A 19,874-nucleotide genomic window follows, 5' to 3' on the forward strand; every position below is an offset into this window, starting at 1 on the left:
ACGTGGGGTCTGTCGTCAGGAAGAAGAGAGAGGGCTGTCTGTGGGCATACAGCTTTCGTTCCCATTCCCATTCATTCCAGGACCTCAGCCCATGGAATGGTGCCTCCTGCATTTACAATGGGTCACCCCACCTCAATTAACCTATCGTGGAAACTCCCTCACAGACATGCCCAGAGATCTTTCCAGATTATTCTAAGTCGCATCACCTTGACGATTGAGAATAAGCATCACAGAATCTTAGAATGACCCAGCCACGTGAAAGCCAGGAAAGGGGACTGAAAACCAAAGAATGAGCAATGCCCACTTCCTTGATCCAGGAATAAACTTAGCAATTATGACGAAGTAAAGAGAGCCAGTGTGGCTGCTGAATAGTGATCAAACTAAAGAACAGCAGGAGAGGGGGGTGGGCAGAGGATGTGGCCAGATGCCAAAGCCAGCTAGGTTTCCTATGTGTAGTAGACAGCACTGCCAGCAGGGTCCAGCTTTTATGAAATCCTATCACAGACAGACCATGACTTACTCAAAACGTCTGCGGCCAAAAGTCTTTCAGAGTTAGGAGTTCTCTATATTTTAGGTGTTTTGTGTGTTTGTTTGTTTGTTTGTTTGTTTGTTTTTTTAGATAGCCTGAAGGTCATCACTCTAGTGATGGGAAGTATATAATCTCATGAGACTGACCATCTTAAAAATGTTAACAGGCTGTGCACGTTTTAATCCAAATGTTCCAAACTTGAAATGCTCTAAAATCTAAAACTCATTAGACATCATGCCAGCCCCTTACATGGTTTGGATTTTGGAACCATCTTATTATTAGATTTCCAGGTCAGGGATGTTCAACATGTAGAACCATAACCCGTGGAAAGACTCCATGTGACAGAGCTCAGGTGGGGTGGGGGGGTTAGAGGGAGAAAGCGAATGGGAAGAGTGGGGAGGGGAGAGGGAAGACCGGCCTCTGGGGAACAGAAGAGAGGAGAAGTAGGGAGGGAGACAAGCACACACACTCACGTGGGCGGGCAGACAAATGGATGGACAGAGGGAGACAGAGAGAAAGAGAGGGATGGGAGGTGGGCGGGGCCCTGAAAAGGGAACATGGTGAATGTGCCCAGGTGGTGCTCTTAGTGGCCACAGCAGAGGACATAGACTCCAAGGTCAGGCCAGGGCAGGTGAAGCTAGTTGGGGCATTGTTTTAGTTTCCCAAGTGTGATATAAATTTGTTTGTAATGAAAAAGTTTTAATTATTTACAGGCACAAAAAATTTTAAGGTTAAGACAAATTTAGGCAGTCTAAAGCCAATCAGATTCTTTTTTCAAGAATGAGTTTTTTTTTGTCCCACAGAGGCAGCCGTCCTATTCATCACTCTATTAACAGAGTACCAATTCTGATGACATGAATTTTGTTATTCTGTCAAACCTGGTGTCCCTTGAATTTCACCTGCCCCTTTCCTGGAACCTTAGAGAAGCAGGACACATCCCTCCTGGAAAGGAGAACTGCTCGATATTTGGAAAGGGCTGCCCTGTGCCCCTCCAGGGTTTACATCTTCCCAGCAGCCATCTTGAAATGCAGCACCCACAGCTAAATCCGTAAATCCAAAGTCTCGCTGTTGTCTGCTCAGCCTCATGCAACAGCTTAACATACTATATGTGGCTTACCATATACCTTTCCTGCGCATAAGGTCTGTCCTTTCTGCCTGTGTTCTGTGATGGGAGGTATAATGATCACCTTGGATGTGGCCTTTAAAACAGTTGATGGACATGTAGCCCAAGGCTCACCTCTCTTCATCCCTGCACCTGGGTCAGCTTGCTTTGTGGGCTGCCAGATAGGCAGCTGCCACGGTGTTGTCAGAGGCTCTGAGTTGAGTTCTAGCACTTTCCACCAGCTTGCCACAGCCTGTGAGTCCCCCTGGAGTACCCTTCTCTTAGCTAAAAAACTTGAGTCTCTATCGTCTCCTAATAAGGATAATATTGTCATTGATCATTAACTACACTACACAATCACTAGGCTTCAGGTTTGTGTGTGTGTAAGAGAGAGATTTTGCAAAGAAGAAAGGGTGGAGGAATTTTGGACATACGCATGAGGTAGGAGGGAGACAAATTACTGAGGAGTGGGAAGCCAGAGAACGTATTCTGTTCATGGTGTACTGGAGCCGTGCAGGGTGCCCCTGAGACTTCAGGGATTCCTCAGGGATACCTCATTCCAGGCATTGTGCCAAATCTTCTGTAAACATTTCCCTTCTCCACCAAATAATTCTGAGGAAGGACCGTTATTGTGGCCGTTCTACTGATGAGGACCCAAGCCCGCAGTTAATAATTTGCCCCAAATTCTTGAACCATCAAGCGGATCTGAAACCAGATCCTCTGTCTCCAAGACCCCCATGAATATGAGTCAGCTTAGGGGTAATTGAATTCCAGGAACATGTGTATCAAGTAGTGTAGGGTGAGGAACAGCAGCAAGGGAAGGTTGTGTGTGAAATGTTCACATCTGATAAAGGAAGTAATCCGTGAAACCTTTGCATGCATTTCCTGCCCAATAGCTGCGTCTCCAAGGCAGTGAGGGTTAACTTCATGGCTGTCTTCAAATGAGGGCAGAAATGCATCATGCAACATATGGTATTCAAATAAAATATCCAGTTTCATTGGCTTGGAGGTTTTTTTTTTAAAGTTAATTAGATATTCAAAGATGCATTCGTTTCAAATTCATGATGCTATCACTGCCCTGTGATTCTTTGAAAACAAGTATCTGCTAATCTCACCGTCCACTTTTCTTGGGCAGAAAGGCAAATAAATACGAATCCTCCTTTGGATCTGGGAACGGAAACTCAGTCAGGTTAGAAAGCTTGGCTCTGCCGCTGTGATAAATACGCCTCCCATAGCTCTGAGAATAGATTCTGAAAGACTTTCAATGCTGGAATAATATGAATTGTTGCTCGTATGACACCAAATAAAAGAAACCATTCTCTCCAAAACTTGGTTTCTTTTAAAAAGTCATTTGTATATATTGAAAAGCATTGTCAATTTGCTGTATTTTTAGACCCTGTTCCTTCAAACTTTGTGACAAACTCTGAAGCTATGAAAACAAACACTTCCATGCTGTTTGAAGATTTACAAGGATTTTAGCTATCACCTAAAATAATAAATTGGCATCAAATGTGTCCCGTAGACATTGTTGTGACATAGTTAATGTTGCTAAATATATAAACCTCCTGTTTTCAATTTGTATTAAGGTTTAATGCCACAAACATGAAAGTAAAAGTTAGCTGGGCAGTTTTAGGATAGTTTTTTTTTAAAAAAAAAAAAGCATGCAGATTAATCCATTTCCCATGATGTAACATAAAATGTACTCCAAAGAAAAGAATAAGGAAACAAATTTTCCAAGATCTCAGTTAAAAAAAAAAAAAAAAGAAAAAAGATTGCTTTGGGGGCTAGAGCAATGGCTCCATGGTTAAGAGCAAGGACTGTTCTTGCAAATGAACTAAGTTCATGCCCAACACCCACCCACCTTAGGCCAATAACAATAGTATAATTCTAAAGGTGTTATAATCTGTTATTTTAGAACATGGGAAATTAAATAAAACTATAATTACCTTGCCACTGAAACAATTGTATCTTTTCAGGTTTTTCCCTGAGACTTTTTTTGTGCCTGCAATTGTAATACAGACAATGTCAGCTGATGCATTTTTCATTACTACAGAGTTTGCATGCAGGCCAACATTGTGAAAGTGGGCCACAGAATGTTCCTGTAAAAGTGGAGCTGCCCCCACTCTCCAAATTATTGGCTTACTTTTATTGGAGTCTAAAACACTCCTTTCCCTCACACTGCTCCTTAGAGAAAGCGGTTGGTAGAAATAAGTGCAGGGAAGTAAACATCGAATTAGGACAAGAAAGCTGAGGATGCAGAGAAAATGACCAGACAGATGAGGTGTGTGTGTGTGTGTGTGTGTGTGTGTGTGCATGTGTGTGTGTGTGCGTGCACACGTGTACATATAAACTGAAGCAGAGACCAGACACACCATACACATGCAGACAGCCTCTTAAAGAAGTATGGCCCTGCAGAGAGTTTCTTCTCAGGAGGTCCAATCCCTGTCACTCCTCCCCAGGCCAGTGCAAACCCGTGGCTGTAGAAAGGTCTTCATAAGCTCCAGTGCATCTTTCTCACACACCACTCTCCCTTCTTCCTCTGTTGTTCAGTCGTCCCGTCTCAGTCTCTGTCTCTGCATCTTCTCTGTTCTGATTCTCCTGTAAAGGGGGATGGGGTGGAAATGGGAATGCAATTCAGTTGGTAGGGTGCTTGCCTAGCATGCATGAAGTCCTGGGTTCAGTCCTTAGCATCACATAAACCAGACACGGTAGTGTAAGCTGGGAATGCTAGCACCTGAAAATGGGAGATTCAAGCCAGCCTGGGGTACATGAAGTTCTCAGGCTTCCCCTTCTGAAAGAGAAAGGGGTGGGAGAGGGAGGGAGTGGGGAGGAGATTCAGGCCTCTAAGGCATATTCAGGTATTAGAATCCTAGAATCCCAAAGTTGAAGGATCTTCTGCAGAGGTTATGATTGTCGATAGTGACCCCCTCCCATAAGGCATCTGCTCAGCTAGACCCTCTCATCTCTGTGCTCAACCCAAGTGTTTTCAGAATCACCCAGTCCTGAGTCTGTGCGGGCTCTCAAGCCTCACTCGATCAGTGTGGTACAGAACCAACACCAATGCTGGCAGATTCACCCGCCCTGAGTCTGTGGGCTCTCAAGTCTTAATGCAGACCCAGATTCTGAACCTACAGTTTCCAAGCTTGGTCCAGGCTATTTATTTATTTATGCACATTCAAGTTTAAGACACTTTGACCTAAGTCACTGGGAATCCAACCTGTTGTCCTTAATGAAATACAACAGTCTCCTCAAAAATTTATGATCTGCTATGCCTCTCCAAGCTTAAAATTCAGGTAATGGTGTCCAAAGATGGTCATGAAGCTGTGCAGTGGGAAATGTTTCTGTGGTCATGAGAGACAAAGAGTGATTTGCTACACTGGTCCAGCAAGCTTTTCTGGTGCCACTCCCCCTGCCTTTGGCTTTGTAGCCACATCAATCATGCAGTGTATTAGGCTCCTTCACAGGGACTGCCCTTCCTTTCCCCTTCACCTCTAAAGGAACCCCTTGGGTCCCTTTAACTGATTCCCTAGACCAGTAATATCTAGTAGAAATATATAGTGAGCCACATATATAACAATTTTTAGCATCCTTATAGGATAAATACCACTAAACAGATGGGTTTATTTCATAATGCTGTTTATTATTCTTATGCTTAAAAATTATTATCATTTAGACATGTGCGAACAACTATCTTTTAAAAAATAATAAAAAAATAAAAATAAAATAAATAAATAAAAGATTTTCACAACCAAAAGCTTCTAGAGACAGTGAAGGTCTAGGTTATACCAGGACCTACCACAACAAACTGTATTGTTTCCTAGCTCACTGTATTTTGTTCTCCTCCTGAACTATCTAAAGGGCCTTTCTTTCTTCTCCCATTCTTTTGTGTGCATGAGTGTGGGGTAATAGTTGGCAGTACTGAGGAGTGAATGGAGAGCGTGTCACTTGCTAGTTACCTGGTTCACTACTGAGTTTTAGTTCCAGACCTGCTTTTCCTTTATGTTTTGAGACCAAGTCTAACTAAGTTGTGTAAGCTGGCCTAGAACTCATTCTGCAGTCCCAAGAGCCGTTGAAATCAACTTACTTTAAAGAGTTATGAAAACCTCTGATTTTCTACTTCCTTTTGCCCTAAGCATCTACAGTATTTGCTGCCCTGCTAGAAACCACTGCCACTTCCATATCATAAAATCCATTGACACTTCCTTTTTTTATTCTTGTGGAAGTATTTGAGTCTATTGGCCACCACTGCCTCCCTCCTGATTTTCTTCCTAACTCATTGGGAGCCCCTTATTCTCCTTTACAAGTTCTTTCTCTGTTTGACCGCCAGCGGTCAAGTGAGCTAAATATTCAGTAGGGCCATCCTCTCTCCTCCCTGCCTCTAGGTCCCCTTTATTGCTCAGATGGTTTCTGATGCTCTCTAACTGCAACTATTAATCTCCAGCATTTTTTTCAACAATCCACCCAGTATCTACATTAACTGTCTCACTGAATTTCAAGAGGAATTCTTGAATCATCTTTGACATGGTTTTTAGAGGATCACACACACACACACCCACCACACACACACTGGGCATGTACCTCATCAAATAGCTCTTGACCTATCAGACAATTCACTGTGTTGCTAACGGTGGAATTTCCTTGCTCACTCATGCCTCATCATTCCATCTCTACATCCTGGGTCCTCTATGCTCCGAGAATGTCTTTGGGCTCCCAAGAGTATCTGCCTAGGCTGAGTGCAGTGGATGGCAGAGACAGATGCAGGTCAACACAAAATCATCAACTGACTCAAAACATGGTGAGGAGGTTGTGACATTTTAAAACGTTCTGGCGTGTCAAAAAATTGGGCTTGCCGGGCGATGGTGGCGCACGCCTTTAATCCCAGCACTCGGGAGGCAGAGGCAGGCGGATCTCTGTGAGTTCGAGACCAGCCTGGTCTACAAGAGCTAGTTCCAGGACAGGCTCCAAAGCCACAGAGAAACCCTGTCTCAAAAAAAAAAAAAAAAAATTGGGCTTGCCTGTAAGCTAGAATGAATATTTGTGCTTCTATAAAATTTGTGTATTAGAAATCCCCAAGATGATATTACATGTAGGTGGAACCTCAGGGGAGGCTGTTTGGTCATGAGGGTGCGGGATTAGTGGCTCATGAAAGTGGCTGTGTATTGGCCCCAAATAGCCTTCTTGTCTTCATCTCCAGCCCTTCCCTATGGCTCTCTCTGCCAACATCTCTGCTGCTTTAGGTCTTTACAAATGTGCTAGCTTCTCCCCAGATTGTCACAGAATTGCCCTTTCTGGCTTACTTCCCCAAATTCACATATGCGTGGCTGTTTCTCCTTGGATTTAAGAATTGCCTCCTAGGCGGGTTTTCTCCATCATCTACACCCTCACGCCGACTCATTTCCATAAAAGCACATTGATGTCCATCATATTTTTGTTTGTATGTGCTCTTGCATTATTGTCTAGACAAGGTTGTATCTATTTCAGTCTCCCCTGCGGGGAAAAGAGAATTGTGTGCACAGAGGACATTTAGCAAATGCTTACTGAATAAATGGGTCTGGTAAGAAGACCTTAGCACTCAGTCTGTCACCAACTACTTTGGCTGTGCATCCTTTGTCCTGTTCATACATCTCTTGATTATATTCAAAGGAGATTGACAGCTTTAGCCAGGAGTCTCAGTGATCAGATAAATCCAAATTTAGACTTGACACTGCCAATTATAAACAAGACGGAGAAAATCTGCTCGACTGTCATTTAGACAAGTTATTATTAAAACTCTATCCTAAACTTTCTTCCCTTAACTTTGTAGTTTGATACTCGAGGAGTGGCCGAATTCAGGAGGAGCTCATGTTGGGATTTTAGTTAAAGGGAATCTGAAGTGGCTCCATCTGTCCTTGCCACTGGTTGCTGGGGTTCCGTGACCGACATGTGAACCAAATAGAGAGACGGTGAATTGTCTGTTTAGGGAGTGGCTTTAGTTTTTGACAGAGTAGTCCTCCGGTGCTATGGGAAGCTAGAGTCAGGCAACCTTCTTCCTGATTGAGAAATCAGAATGCTGCATGATTTTCCACACAATGCTTAAAATTCCCCGAGTTCTCATTTGTTTTCAAGTGAGAGTCCATAAAAACTGCCCATCCATCTTTGAGACGTGTTATGAAAAATCTCTGATGAAATCATGAACTCTCCTGTGGTCAGAAATACAGAAAGTCTGATGTGGATGTATTGGCCATTTTAAAGTGTTAAGTGAAGGAAAATCCCAATGAAGGTACCATTTTGTGGGATCCAGGAAACACATGGTACACATCGTTACACTAATGTCTGTGAAGTGTGCACTGACATAGCTAATTCCTACGTCAGGATGCACATGATACGCTTAAAAATGAAATAAGCTGGTATTCAAGGAGATGGCAAGTAGAAAGTGTATATTTTCCAAACACACACACACACAAAACCTTACCCATTTCCTGCCCCTGTCTGCCCTTGCCTCTTGTCTGGTCTCTTCCTAAGGAGCAGCATAACTCTGTGCGTTGTCCTTGGCAGTAGATCAGCACTGTAAAACGTCGCCACCTTCAGTTAAAAGGGGTTAGTGTGTGTCTGCACATCCAGAAAGCACACTTGGGCTACTACTCCCCAGCTGTCTTTTCCCATGTGTCTCAGCTTGATGAGTCTTTTCATTGACCTTTCGCTGTGGCTCTTTGTACAAACCCAGAGTGAAAGAGAGAAGGGAGGAGGGGCGAGAGGGAACCTAGGAAATGGGCCTGGAATGAACCCCAACTTAATCCACTCGCAAGGTTTTGCTAATGTCACAATGAAGGCTAGCATACTTTCTGCATGACAGAATAGCTCTGAAAGCGTGTATTTTCTTCAGACCTACCAATTGCCAGTCTGTGTAAACTGTACTTTTGAAGCCCCAGGATTTAAACTTGTCCAAATATTGCGTCCGACTTCATGACAGAATATGCCTCTGTGGTAAAGATGTATCTTTTCTAGCCAGGTTTATAGGATTTGAATATTTCAGTGAGTTTTCACAGAACAAAGAAACAAGCAGAGATCGACTGGTTAGTTCTCCGAGAAAGTCTGCATAGTTACGGGCAGGGCTGGGAGTAATAAAACATGAAGTGACATGTTCAATAACAGCTGCTTGGTGTCAGTGGCCTTTTAAAGACAGGAGGTTTAAGACCCAAATCGATGACATTTTCTTCACAGCATGTGAATAGATCAATGAATGGGGTATTTATAAGAATAAAGTCATGTGTATACTTACTCTTCAATCTCAGGATACCCTCAATAAAGGGCCTGGGGTATCAGTGAAAAGGATGAGCCAGCAACCCCAAAGGAACGTTCCAGAAGTGTGCGTTCCATTTACACACATCACTCTTCCCAGCATAAGGTCCTGACACAATCCTCCAAAGCCAGAGTTCCCTCAGCAGCCATCCCTTGGATCAGGTTACAGACTAACCTGTAGGGCAGTGCGAAAGGTCACTCCTCCTGTACTTCCCATTCAGATCCAGGCTCGTCCCCTTCTTCCTACGGTCACGAGGAGATGGAAGCCATCTGTTATCGGTCCTTAGAGATCCTAAGGTGTTTGTGTTCCACGGGTCCACTGCAGATGTCACTTGGCCAGTGGTAACCAAGTCAGGACTCTAGCATTGGCAAGCCCGTTCTTTCACGATTGCCCTCCCACGGAAGTGTGAGTAGAAGGAAACGGAGGAGACCAGCAGTGGACTTGCCTAGCACGTACCCAGCCTTGGGCTTGGTCTCCAGCGCTGCATCAACTCAACATATTTGGTGACTTGTCATCTCAACATTCAAGAAGTAAGGGTAGGAGGATCAGAAGCACAAGGTTATCCTTGGCTACATAGCAAGTTCAAGGACAGCCTGGGATATATGAGACCCTATATTTATAAAAAATGGTTAAAATAAAAGAGAGAGAATTCTGGAGAACATGTAGGGTATATTTCTTATAGACTGCTATGGAATGTAGTGTGTTGTGTATACTTAAAGAAATTAAATTTGTAGGCAGACATTATTCTTCCATATCCTGGCTGCCCAGACCCGAATAATCACATAGAAACTATATTAATTACAACACTTCTTTGCCAATGACTTGGGCATATCTCTAGCTAGCTCTTACATACTGAATCAACCCATTTCTATTTATCTGTGTATCACCACAAGGCTATGGCCTACTGGTAAGGATCCCATATGTCTCCTTCAGCAGCTACGTGGTGTCGCCCTGACCCTGCCTACTCCCTCTCTATATCACTGGATTTCCCTCCTGGCTTTATTCTGCCCTGCCATTGGTCAAAACAGCTTTATTCATTAACCAATAGTAATAAAACACATTCACAGCAGAGGGGAATTCTACATCTTAAATTGACCAGTTTGCTTCTCACCGAAAGTAGAATCCATTTAACTTGACAGAATCCTTTCTCTCCTCACTGTCTCATGCTAATTTTCTAATATGGAATATGGATACAGCTCTCCATATTTAGAAGCAAAATAAATGGGCATTTTAGGAGCCAGCATTGATGTTTAGTCTTAAAAGTTGGGTCTACTATGGCAACAGCAAACGTTCCATTATCTTCTTAAAGAAAACAATTTATCAAGCCTAGAAGCCAGAGAATTATGTGTCTGCAATCGTCTCAGCCTCATAATTATAAATTTGTGAGGATCCGGTAAAATGCATGAATCCAAAAGAATTATAGTGTTCCATTGTGAGTCAGAATCAAGAACCCTGTTATTTGTAGACATTCTACATCATCAGAGATATTTAGGGAGGGTCAGATCTTAGCAATAATATTGCCTAACCTTGTTATTTTCTAGATGAGGAAATTTAAATTAAGAATTTTTTTGTTGTTGTTTTTTTGAGACAGGGTTTCTCTGTGTTGCCCTGGCTGTCCTGGAACTTACTCTGTAGACTAGATTGACCTCAAACTCAGAGATCACCTGCCTCTATCTATCTCCCAAGTGCTGAGATTAAAGGTGTGCGCCACCACCACCCCAACAAGAACTTCTTAAGAGAGTACATTAAAAGTACCTCACTATGTGGCATGCCTTCTAACTGCCCAAGCCACTTGAATAACTTAACTCACCTTGGTTTTGAAAAAAAAAAATGAGCTCATTGTAACAAAACTTATTTATTATACTTTGCATTTTTGGTCCATTCACTCACTCATGGAAAGGCTGGTCACTTTGAAGATCTTTGCTAAACAGTGAGCAGGTCACAAGCAGAAGTAGCTTCTTGAAGAACCCGTGTCCTTGAGGGACCTCAGGAGAAGGTGAGGTTGGTATGGCACCTCCAGATTGCTGCAGGCATGTCCAAGTGTTGCCAGGGAACTGAGACATAAAGCATTTTTTTTTAAACTCTCCCAGCTGTTTCTTGGGAGACTCAGAAGAAGGGGCTCAGTGGAGCAACACTGGATGACTCGTGTGTGATGAACATGAGTCGCTGGCAGCGACAGCAGCAAGGAATTCGTAGGAAAAGGCCCAAAGGCAAGAACAATGATAGATGGCCATAGCATTTCCAGAAAGATTGGATTTAACAGAGGAGGAGAATAGAAAGGCGGGGCTTTAAGGATCATGAATTCTGAGAGAAGAAGGTAAATTATAAGGTGAATGAAAGAACCATTGCAGACCATGCTAAAGAATTTTGCTATGAACAAAAAAGCCAGTGTCTACAAACCTTGTAACTTAAGGGACATTTTACATCATGTGCTATATCCAAAAGTCCCTTTTTTGTTTTTATCTTTAAATATATATAATGTATGCGTTTATTTATTTAACATGTTTCTAAAGTACTTTACTTCTAAGAATATTTGTTTCTTGAAAGAAACTGTCATATGGTAAACAGAATACCAATATTTCTTGAAATGAGGTCATCATTGAAAGGAATGTGACGAGCATGAAACCCTCCAGTTAATTCATATGAAAGTCACTGACTCTGAAGGCTGCAGTCAGTTTATTAAGGGCCATTCTACATTTTGGGGAGGAATTAAATTCTAGCACCAAGCTAAGACTCCTTAAGCAAATGAGAAGGAAGACGAAGGCTGACCACTGAATAGTTTTCTCACATTGTAAATGAGGTGTGTTTATCATGGGTCCTAGGGTGTGTCCGACAGTAAGGAATATTCATCGTATACTTGAGGCAATATCATTTTAGGAAGTATGAGACACATGAAGTTTGGGAGCAAATTTTGGGTGACAAATTTGATCTTACCCAAAGAGGGATTAGCTAGACTAGAAAGAGAGACCAATGAGAGAAAGGAATCCAGTGTGTGATAGTTGTGGAAAAGGATCCTAGTGTAACCCAGTTAGTGCAGGAAGGGTACAGAAAAGGGGCCAAGTTTAAGAGAGATTTGGGATAAGGCCACAAATTTTTGTCTGAGCAATGTGGGGCAGGGATCAAAGAAATAGAGGGACAGACGATGCCTTGGGGAATGAACGTCTTAAGAGACTGTATAAATGACACTGTGGTTGTTCATGCCAGGATCTAAAGGATTGTAAGGGGGGCTTCCGGAATGGGGAGAGTGGAAACAGACAGAGGTGGAGAGAGTCAGACCCCTGGATTCAGATGCTTGCCATTCAGAGAATCTTGCATATTCTAGATTGACATTATTGCTTGTTAGGAAAATGGCTGGTTTTTAGTAGTTATGAGGTGACTGAAATCTTCTTGCTAATGCCCAGAGCATCCCAAATGTCAGCTAGACTCTAGGAGACTGTTTTGCCTATAAACTGGCATCATAAACATCTGCCTCATTACTGATCATTTTAAAATTTTGTGACTCCATCAGGTAGACAGATTGAAGGCACACTAGGCATATTTACTGTGCTAAGATGTTAAAGATGGACATCTCTAAAAGCAAAACATCACTAAGAACCTTCTTATGTAAACAATCTACTGGGAATTTTGAAGGATAGCGAGCTAAATTAAACACAGATACCGTTCCCATAGAATTTGTAAAGATTAAGATAAAAATTCTCAGGGATTTAAATTGTGTTCACATGTCAACAATTTGTGCATAGTTTCAAGAGAAGAAATCTAGCTTCAAAAACCTTCCCAGTAGCCCATTAGTGTGAAATTTGTTTCCATGGATGACTAGAATGTTATGACGGTTCTGTAGCAAAACAACAATAAAGCAAATTTGGTGGTACCCTTAAAGAATTGAAAGGGAAAACCTTGCCTGCCATTAATAATCTGTTTCTTATGCTGTGTATACTTGCCCAGCTTAGGAGAGATAAATGGGTGTTTGTCTTTTGTTTGTTGCATTTCTGCTCATCCAAATATGTGACATGGCAACAAATTTGAGCTTTCTCGTGAAACCCATTAGTTCATTTTTCATAAGCAGGTTTTCCCCCTTGGCAATCAAGACAGGCTTGAAGGCACAGATTTCATCCTAAGCCCACAAAACAGCCATAGGCTTGAATGAGGAAAAAAGACAACATTCCCAAATGTTGACACTCCTTCTTCAGTTTCTAGACCTTTCTGTGGAAAGAAGGGCAAGAAGTGTTTTCATAAAACACAGACAGAATTCATTTACATAGAGCGTTCTTAATGGCTCCTGTCAGAACAAAACAGCTGGGAAACATATGGTACCCATTTCCCTGTATCACTTGGAAAAAAGTTCATATGTAAATAAAGCCAACATAAAAGAGTGGCCCTTTGAACCTGTGACCTCACATAATACATAAATATATCAGTACAGGGCACTCGTTGCATTGACCCACTAAGTCATGTGCTTTAAATATTTTTAAAACATTCTAAGAATCATAGTTTTTAAGAGCTCCAAAGAAATCAAGGTAAGTGACAAGATATCAGCAGATACCATGTCAAGCAATAGGCATGTGTTTCACACTGTCTATGAATAGGTTTTCCCACAATATTTATAGATTTGGGGAAAGTTGGTGAGTAAAATCAAATGCCTACTTACACCTTATAAGCTCCATGATCTCTGTCTCTCTATTGCTTCATGTGAAACAGGCACTGTGTGTTCTTAAGGCAGAGAAAATGGCTTGGCAGAAATTTCTGGCAAACAATAACTTTTCATAGCTTCATATTTTCAGAAAGAAAAGAACATATAAAAGGTAGACATTTTTATATTTATAGAGAATTGATTGGAATAATTGGCCTTTACCTTTACATATTGACATTTCATAAATGACTTTAAAGACTCTGGCTTTTCCCGGCGATGATCACTCCTTTGGGTTTATGAAGGGAACTTATTTCCCTCTGGGATATTAAGCTGAAAATCCCTCAGAAGCATTCACTTTACGCATGTTATAAGACTGAATGAATTGTGCAGAGTGAGATTCAAGTTCACATATGTGTGTCTGTCAGTCGTTTGTTCCAGGCTGAGATTGTGCATGGCTCTAGATACAAAGTGCTGTGGGTAAGAGAAGCAGGCAGCAATCTAGATGTCTTCCTTCCCTTCGGGGTGTCCTTTACTATGTGTCGCTCATTGGGAAGAAACCGGCTCTCCTCCCATAGCTTTCAGGGTCTTCCTCTTTGCTTCTAAAGTCCGAGAGCTGGAAAAGCCTTGAGGTTGAAATGTGCAGAACAGACCTTCTGAACTTCATGCCAAGTTGTTGACCATTTGGAGGACAGAACTCGGGATTTTATGACAGGCAAGCCCACTCACTCCTCCCTTTGCTTGATTCCATAACTTCCCTGAATGATTTTAGGTCAGATGTCGGTATGAACAACGGCTAGTAGCATGAATTGAGGGATCCCTTTAACTGTAAGAATCAGTCATTACCAGAGGTTACTGTAAAAGTCACAGGACTGAGCACGCCTGCTGTCTCAGGGGCTCTCACCCTTTGGCTGTGCCCAACAGCAAAGACAGGCAGGTTTGCTCACTCTGGGGTGAAACCCTTCCCACCCGCGTTTGTTTCATAGGATAGAGGGTAGTTGGAAGGAAGCTTTACCTGCCTGATGGACGATGATAGAAACTAACAGCAGAAGAATAGAAACCTGTAAAGTAGCCTGCTAGCTTGCAAGAGTGCTGCCATCTGCCTTCTAGTAGAGGAGGGTCTCAGAGGAAATAGAGCCCTGCTGTGGGCACGAGCCCTGCAGCTGCGTCCGTCCACTCTGAGATAGGCTACCAGGCATCTTGTTTGTATTGAGGGTTATTAGAAGAGAGTGTGGTTTTATCTTTTCTCTCCCAATGTGCCTGACTGTCTCACTGTCTGTCTCAACCAGTTGAAGGTAGGCCGGCCTGCAATCTTTAACTGCACAAAAATGAGAGAAATTTAAAAAACAATGTTGAGTACTAGTCTGCCTTCCCTCTTTGCCCTTCATGACTTCCCCTTTTCTGGTTTCTACCTCTCCCAACACAGAGAACAGTGTTGCTCTAAAGAGCATGTTCTATTGTTAAATGGAAATGCATTATGTCGTGTGAGAAGCACCACAAGATGGCCCTGCACGATGTTTGTCTAGGATGCTCAGTGTAGGGTGGATTGGCTCCATCATGGCGTGTCTCCTGTGAACAGATGAGCACCTAACCACTTTTTATGCTTTTCCTTGCTGTCCCTAAACATCTAATGGGAAAAAGTGTCAGATCACATTAGTAGGTCACAATTTGAGTTTGTAGAAGATGAGCTATGATTCCTTCACACGGATGTCTTAAACATTAGAGATGTGTATACAGGCAAGTACATGCTTCTGTGTGTGTATGTGTGTACATATATCACTGGTTCACTGGCTTAGTGTAGAAGCCCAGTCTTATTCTCTTTTGTTTTTGTTTTAGGGTGGTGGCAAACATGTAAACAGTATCAGAGACACCCAATCATAAAATGTCTGTCAGGGTTTATTTATTTTAACTTTCTGCTGTTATCAATTAGTTCTGGGACATTATGTCATGACTTTCTTATGTTTCTCTGCCTTGCAGTGGTAATGAAGCATTAGTTTTCTGGATATATGTCCTCTCATGATTTTTATCCCCTTATAAAGCGGCCCACTGTGAGCATAACCTAAGTGAGCTATATCTACCTATGTGGCCAAACTCTGTTCAATTTCCAGTTTAATAGTCTCCTCTGTTACTTTTTTAAAACAGTTTCAAGCTCTAGCTGGAATTGTGGTGTCTCAACTCTCATTACAAACCCACAAAAGCCCACTGGAATTGCTGATGTATACAGTAAGTTCCGCCCAGTGAAGCGCGTGTCTCCGCTGAAACATCAGCCAGAGACGCTGGAAAACAATGAAAATGATGACCAAAAGAACAATACAGTAGAGTACCAGAAAGGCGGGGAGACTGACCAGGGCCCCCAGCCGGAGGAACTCAGCACTGAAGATGGAGTCAGGGGGTTGCCAGGTAAGGGCTCTGAGCCCAGCCAGGCACTGGGCGAGCTGGAACATTACGACCTTGACATGGATGAGATTCTGGATGTGCCTTACATTAAATCCAGTCAACAGCTGGCCTCATTCACTAAGGTGTCTTCAGAGAAGAGGATTTTGGGCTTATGCACAACCATCAATGGCCTTTCTGGTAAAGCCTGTCCTATTGGAAGCACTGAGAACTCCACACCCAACATGACTCCATTTTGTGTTCTTTCTCCTGTGAAAAGTCCTCACTTGAGGAAAGCATCGACTGTCCTCCGGGACCAGCACAAGCTCTGCACAGAAGACTCTGAGAGCTTACCTGCTCTGGGTAAATGTGCCCCTGCGTATGAGTCCGAGAACCACAGTAAAGACTTCCTGAACAAGGCCTTTAGTGATCCCCATAGCCGAAAAATTGAGAAGGCGGGGCCAGACTGCAAGCTCAGGGCCTTCCACCTGCAGTCCTCAGCAGCAGGGGCTAAACCGGAAGAGCAGGTCAACGGCATGAACTGGACCAATGCCCAAGGCACAGAAGAAAGGAGTGAGAACCTGAAGAAAGTAAGAAGCATACTGAACATCGTGAAAGAAGGACAGATATCGCTCTTGGTGAGTACTGTCTGTCTGTCTGTCTGTCTGTCTGTCTGACTGACCTACAGACTCCGTCTCCTAACAGGATGAAGTGTTTGTTTCACGCCTTTCTGTGAATTTTTTTATTTGCTCTTTGAGCGTTTTTTATACCATGTTTTGTTCATTTTCACCTTCTTTGTTTGATTCCTTGCTAAAGCTTTACTTGCTGCTTTAGTTGAGAGGCGTGATATCTAAACACCAAGGTTAGGAGGTTAATTCAGGGGATGCAAATGGCTCCGGAAGAGTGTGGGTGCCGTTTAACATCGCCTGACCTCAGCTGAAATAAAGACATTTAATCTAAAAGGAAAACAAAACAAAGAGCCCCGCACTGTTTTCCAGTTGAGTTGATGCCTTTTTTTCCCCCTTTGCTTTTCGAATGATTCCCCATGCTCTCCCTCCGTTTCTGTGGGGACGTCAGTTTTCAGCTGATGGCGGACCTGCCAGATCTGGGAACAGAGAGTTCTCTGTTTCACCCTGATCATTATTCAGAAAAGTTGGGCCACGGGGTTTGGAAAACATTTGCAGATACAGCTTTCCCTAGAGTTTGATTGTTCTCTGACACACACGGGGTTTTCGCTCTGCTCCAGCACTCTGTGTCCAGGGAACATGAAGAATTGTCTCCAAGGACTCCAAGCAGAGTTACTGGGTGTAAGAAACATCTATTGAGAAAGTTCAACCGAATAGCGTTCCATCCGCTGCACTGTTTTCCTAGCTTCCAGATGCTGATTGGACGGTAGCAATCCTGGGCTCCTACTCAGAGGATAAAGTCTCCTTCAGGAAACGCACTGCCTGCATCGTGGCATCACGACTCCACTAATGTTAAGCTTGCACAGAGAAACTATAGCACGCTGGTCCCATTGTCACAAACAGGACAATGTGATTGATCGATTTTATCACATGAAGCCGTAACTGGTTTCTCGTGAAAATGTCTTGTCTATTTTCCCCAGCTTTTGTCTCTGAGTCTCTTCAGTTTGTTGTTTTCCTTCATCCCATACATTCAGAAGTCACAAATGCTAACACCACTGGGTTTGCCCAAAATATTCTATCAGACACTTCATACTCAGAGGAATGAAAACAGATAAAGAGCCAGGTTGCCTCCGGATATCCCAGACGCCCCTGGGAGTCACTGGTATGTCTAGAGGTCTCTGTGAACACACTAGTGGCCACAACCTTTAGGTAACATGCAGAGGGAGGCTGTCTGACAAGTCAGGCCTTTGACACAAGCGCTTCATTCATCCAGCAAACCTACAACAGTCAATAAAGCATAGCCCTGTCCCTCGAGCACTTAGCAGTGTCGTGACAGAAGAGAAGCTATTGCTTGCCATCAATGTCACCTCAGGGACCTAAAATACCATCTGGAAACCTTCGCAGCTTATTGGTCCTAGCTTGGTGACCCTTTCTCTCAAAACCATCTGTCCCTTGAGAGTACCTGTTCTAAAGCAGTGGATCTCAGCCTTCCTAATGCTGTGGTCCCTTAATCCAGTTTCCCATGTTGTGGTGACCCCCAGCCATAAAATTATTTGTGTTATTACGTCATAACTGTGATCTTGCTATGGTTATGAATTGTAATGTAAATATTTGTGTGTTCTGATGGTCATAGAGGATGCTTTGTGAAAGGGTCATTCAACTCCCAAAAGGGTCACGACCCACAGGTTGAGAACCACTGTTCTAGAGCATGTTGTAAGTAAGACAAATAGCAAGGGACTCTAACTAACTAGGTCCTTGCAAGGCCACCAGGGCCCTCGTGAGCTGTTCCTTCTTCCCTATGCCCAAAGGAGACCCTCCATAGTGTCCGGTTTTGGTTCATTGATTGAAGTCTCCCCTTCCTCCTTCTCCTCCCTTCCCCCCAACCCCTGGACAGCCACACCTAGCCGCAGACAATCTGGACAAAATTCACGACGAGAATGGAAACAATCTGTTACACGTCGCTGCATCGAAGGGGCATGCAGAATGTCTGCAGCACCTCACGTCTCTGATGGGCGAAGACTGCCTCAATGAACGGAACGCAGAGCAGCTGACTCCAGCGGGTCTGGCCATCAAGGTGACGTCTTAGGGGCTGAGCTGTCCCGGGCTTTGTCTTTGGATTTGATCTCCACTTTTTTTTTTTAAATAAGATTTCTTGTGAGCTAAGCTATTGGAAGGGGAAGAGGAGAGAGTGACGTATTAAACAAAGAGCAAATGAGTGTATGACATGTAAGAAGTTAATCACTCAGTCACTAGCGCTCTGAGATGTTGATGGCCTTCCAGCTTATTATCCAATAAGGATAATTTCCCAATCAACTCACAAAAGAGAGAAGAAGATGACCCCCTGCAGGGCTGAGAATTTTGTTATTCATGGTGATTGCAATTTGGATTCTTACCCACACCTGGATCTCTCAAAGACTGTGTCAGTTTTTCCTAATGTGGGAATAAGAAGCAAGGAGAATTAGATCAGCGTGTGCTGTTAAGGGAGGCAAGCTCTTAGGAGTTTTGGACAATAATGTGGGCTTTTAATGAATCAAATCTGAGTTTAAATGACATCAGCATCAAAACTGCTTATAACATCACTGAGGATTCCATACGTAGTCCCCTGAAACAGCACAATATGCTATCTGTCAAAGTGTACGTAAATTAATACCAACTGGGGTGGAGTTAAAACCTGGACCTAACACAAGAGAGCAGGGACCTTGTGGCACGGTGGTAAGAGTGTCTGGAGATAGACCGAGTCACAAGGAGATTAGCTAGTAAACCGAAATGTCTGTTGGGATCTTTGGCCGATAAATGTAGGATTTAGTCATACTTATGAAGAAGCCAGAAGTGACGTTCAGAGAAAAAGAATACATCTTGACTTCGGCATGAGACCACTTCACACGATGGCTGGATCTCCTAAAAGCCAAATGCATCATTTTACAAATGGAATTGCATAGGTGTTGACTAGGAGAACAAGCTAACTAAAGAAACCTACGTGTGACCCTACTAACGCAGTTTTAAAGCAATAACTTACTCTCTCATCCCTAATAGATCTTATCTGCAAAGGTGATTTTTAAAACCTTAATGCATGTAGTGGTCAACAAAATTTATAGATTAAAAATGTTATTTTAGTTTCCATTGCTCCCTGAGAAAGTATGACTTCAAAATCTGCATAGTAAATACTTTGTTAGAAAGAAATCTACACTGCCAGAGAATGTATTTTTCTCTGGTTGTGAATGATGCCATGGCAGATCAGAACTGAGTTTCCTGCAGCCAATGTGGAAAAAAAAATTTAGAGGAAAAAAAAAAACCTCATTCAGTAGAGTTGAGTCTGTGTGCCGAAGCCAACATGTTCTGTG

General features: G+C 42.9%; 1 protein-coding gene across 2 annotated transcripts in view; it reads left to right on the top strand.

Moving 5' to 3' along the window:
- The window catches only part of LOC119814737 (synuclein alpha interacting protein), a 72,298-nt gene that overhangs the window by 14,259 nt on the left and 38,165 nt on the right, over positions 1–19,874 (top strand). For both annotated transcript variants that reach the window (XM_038330751.1, XM_038330750.1), the window contains exons 3-4: positions 15,677–16,545; positions 18,428–18,607. In XM_038330751.1, the coding sequence (XP_038186679.1) occupies positions 15,677–16,545; positions 18,428–18,607 (1,049 nt within the window). The remainder of the gene's footprint in view (positions 1–15,676; positions 16,546–18,427; positions 18,608–19,874) is intronic.

This window comes from Arvicola amphibius, chromosome 5 (assembly GCF_903992535.2).
Source record: "Arvicola amphibius chromosome 5, mArvAmp1.2, whole genome shotgun sequence".
NCBI lineage: Eukaryota > Metazoa > Chordata > Mammalia > Rodentia > Cricetidae > Arvicola > Arvicola amphibius.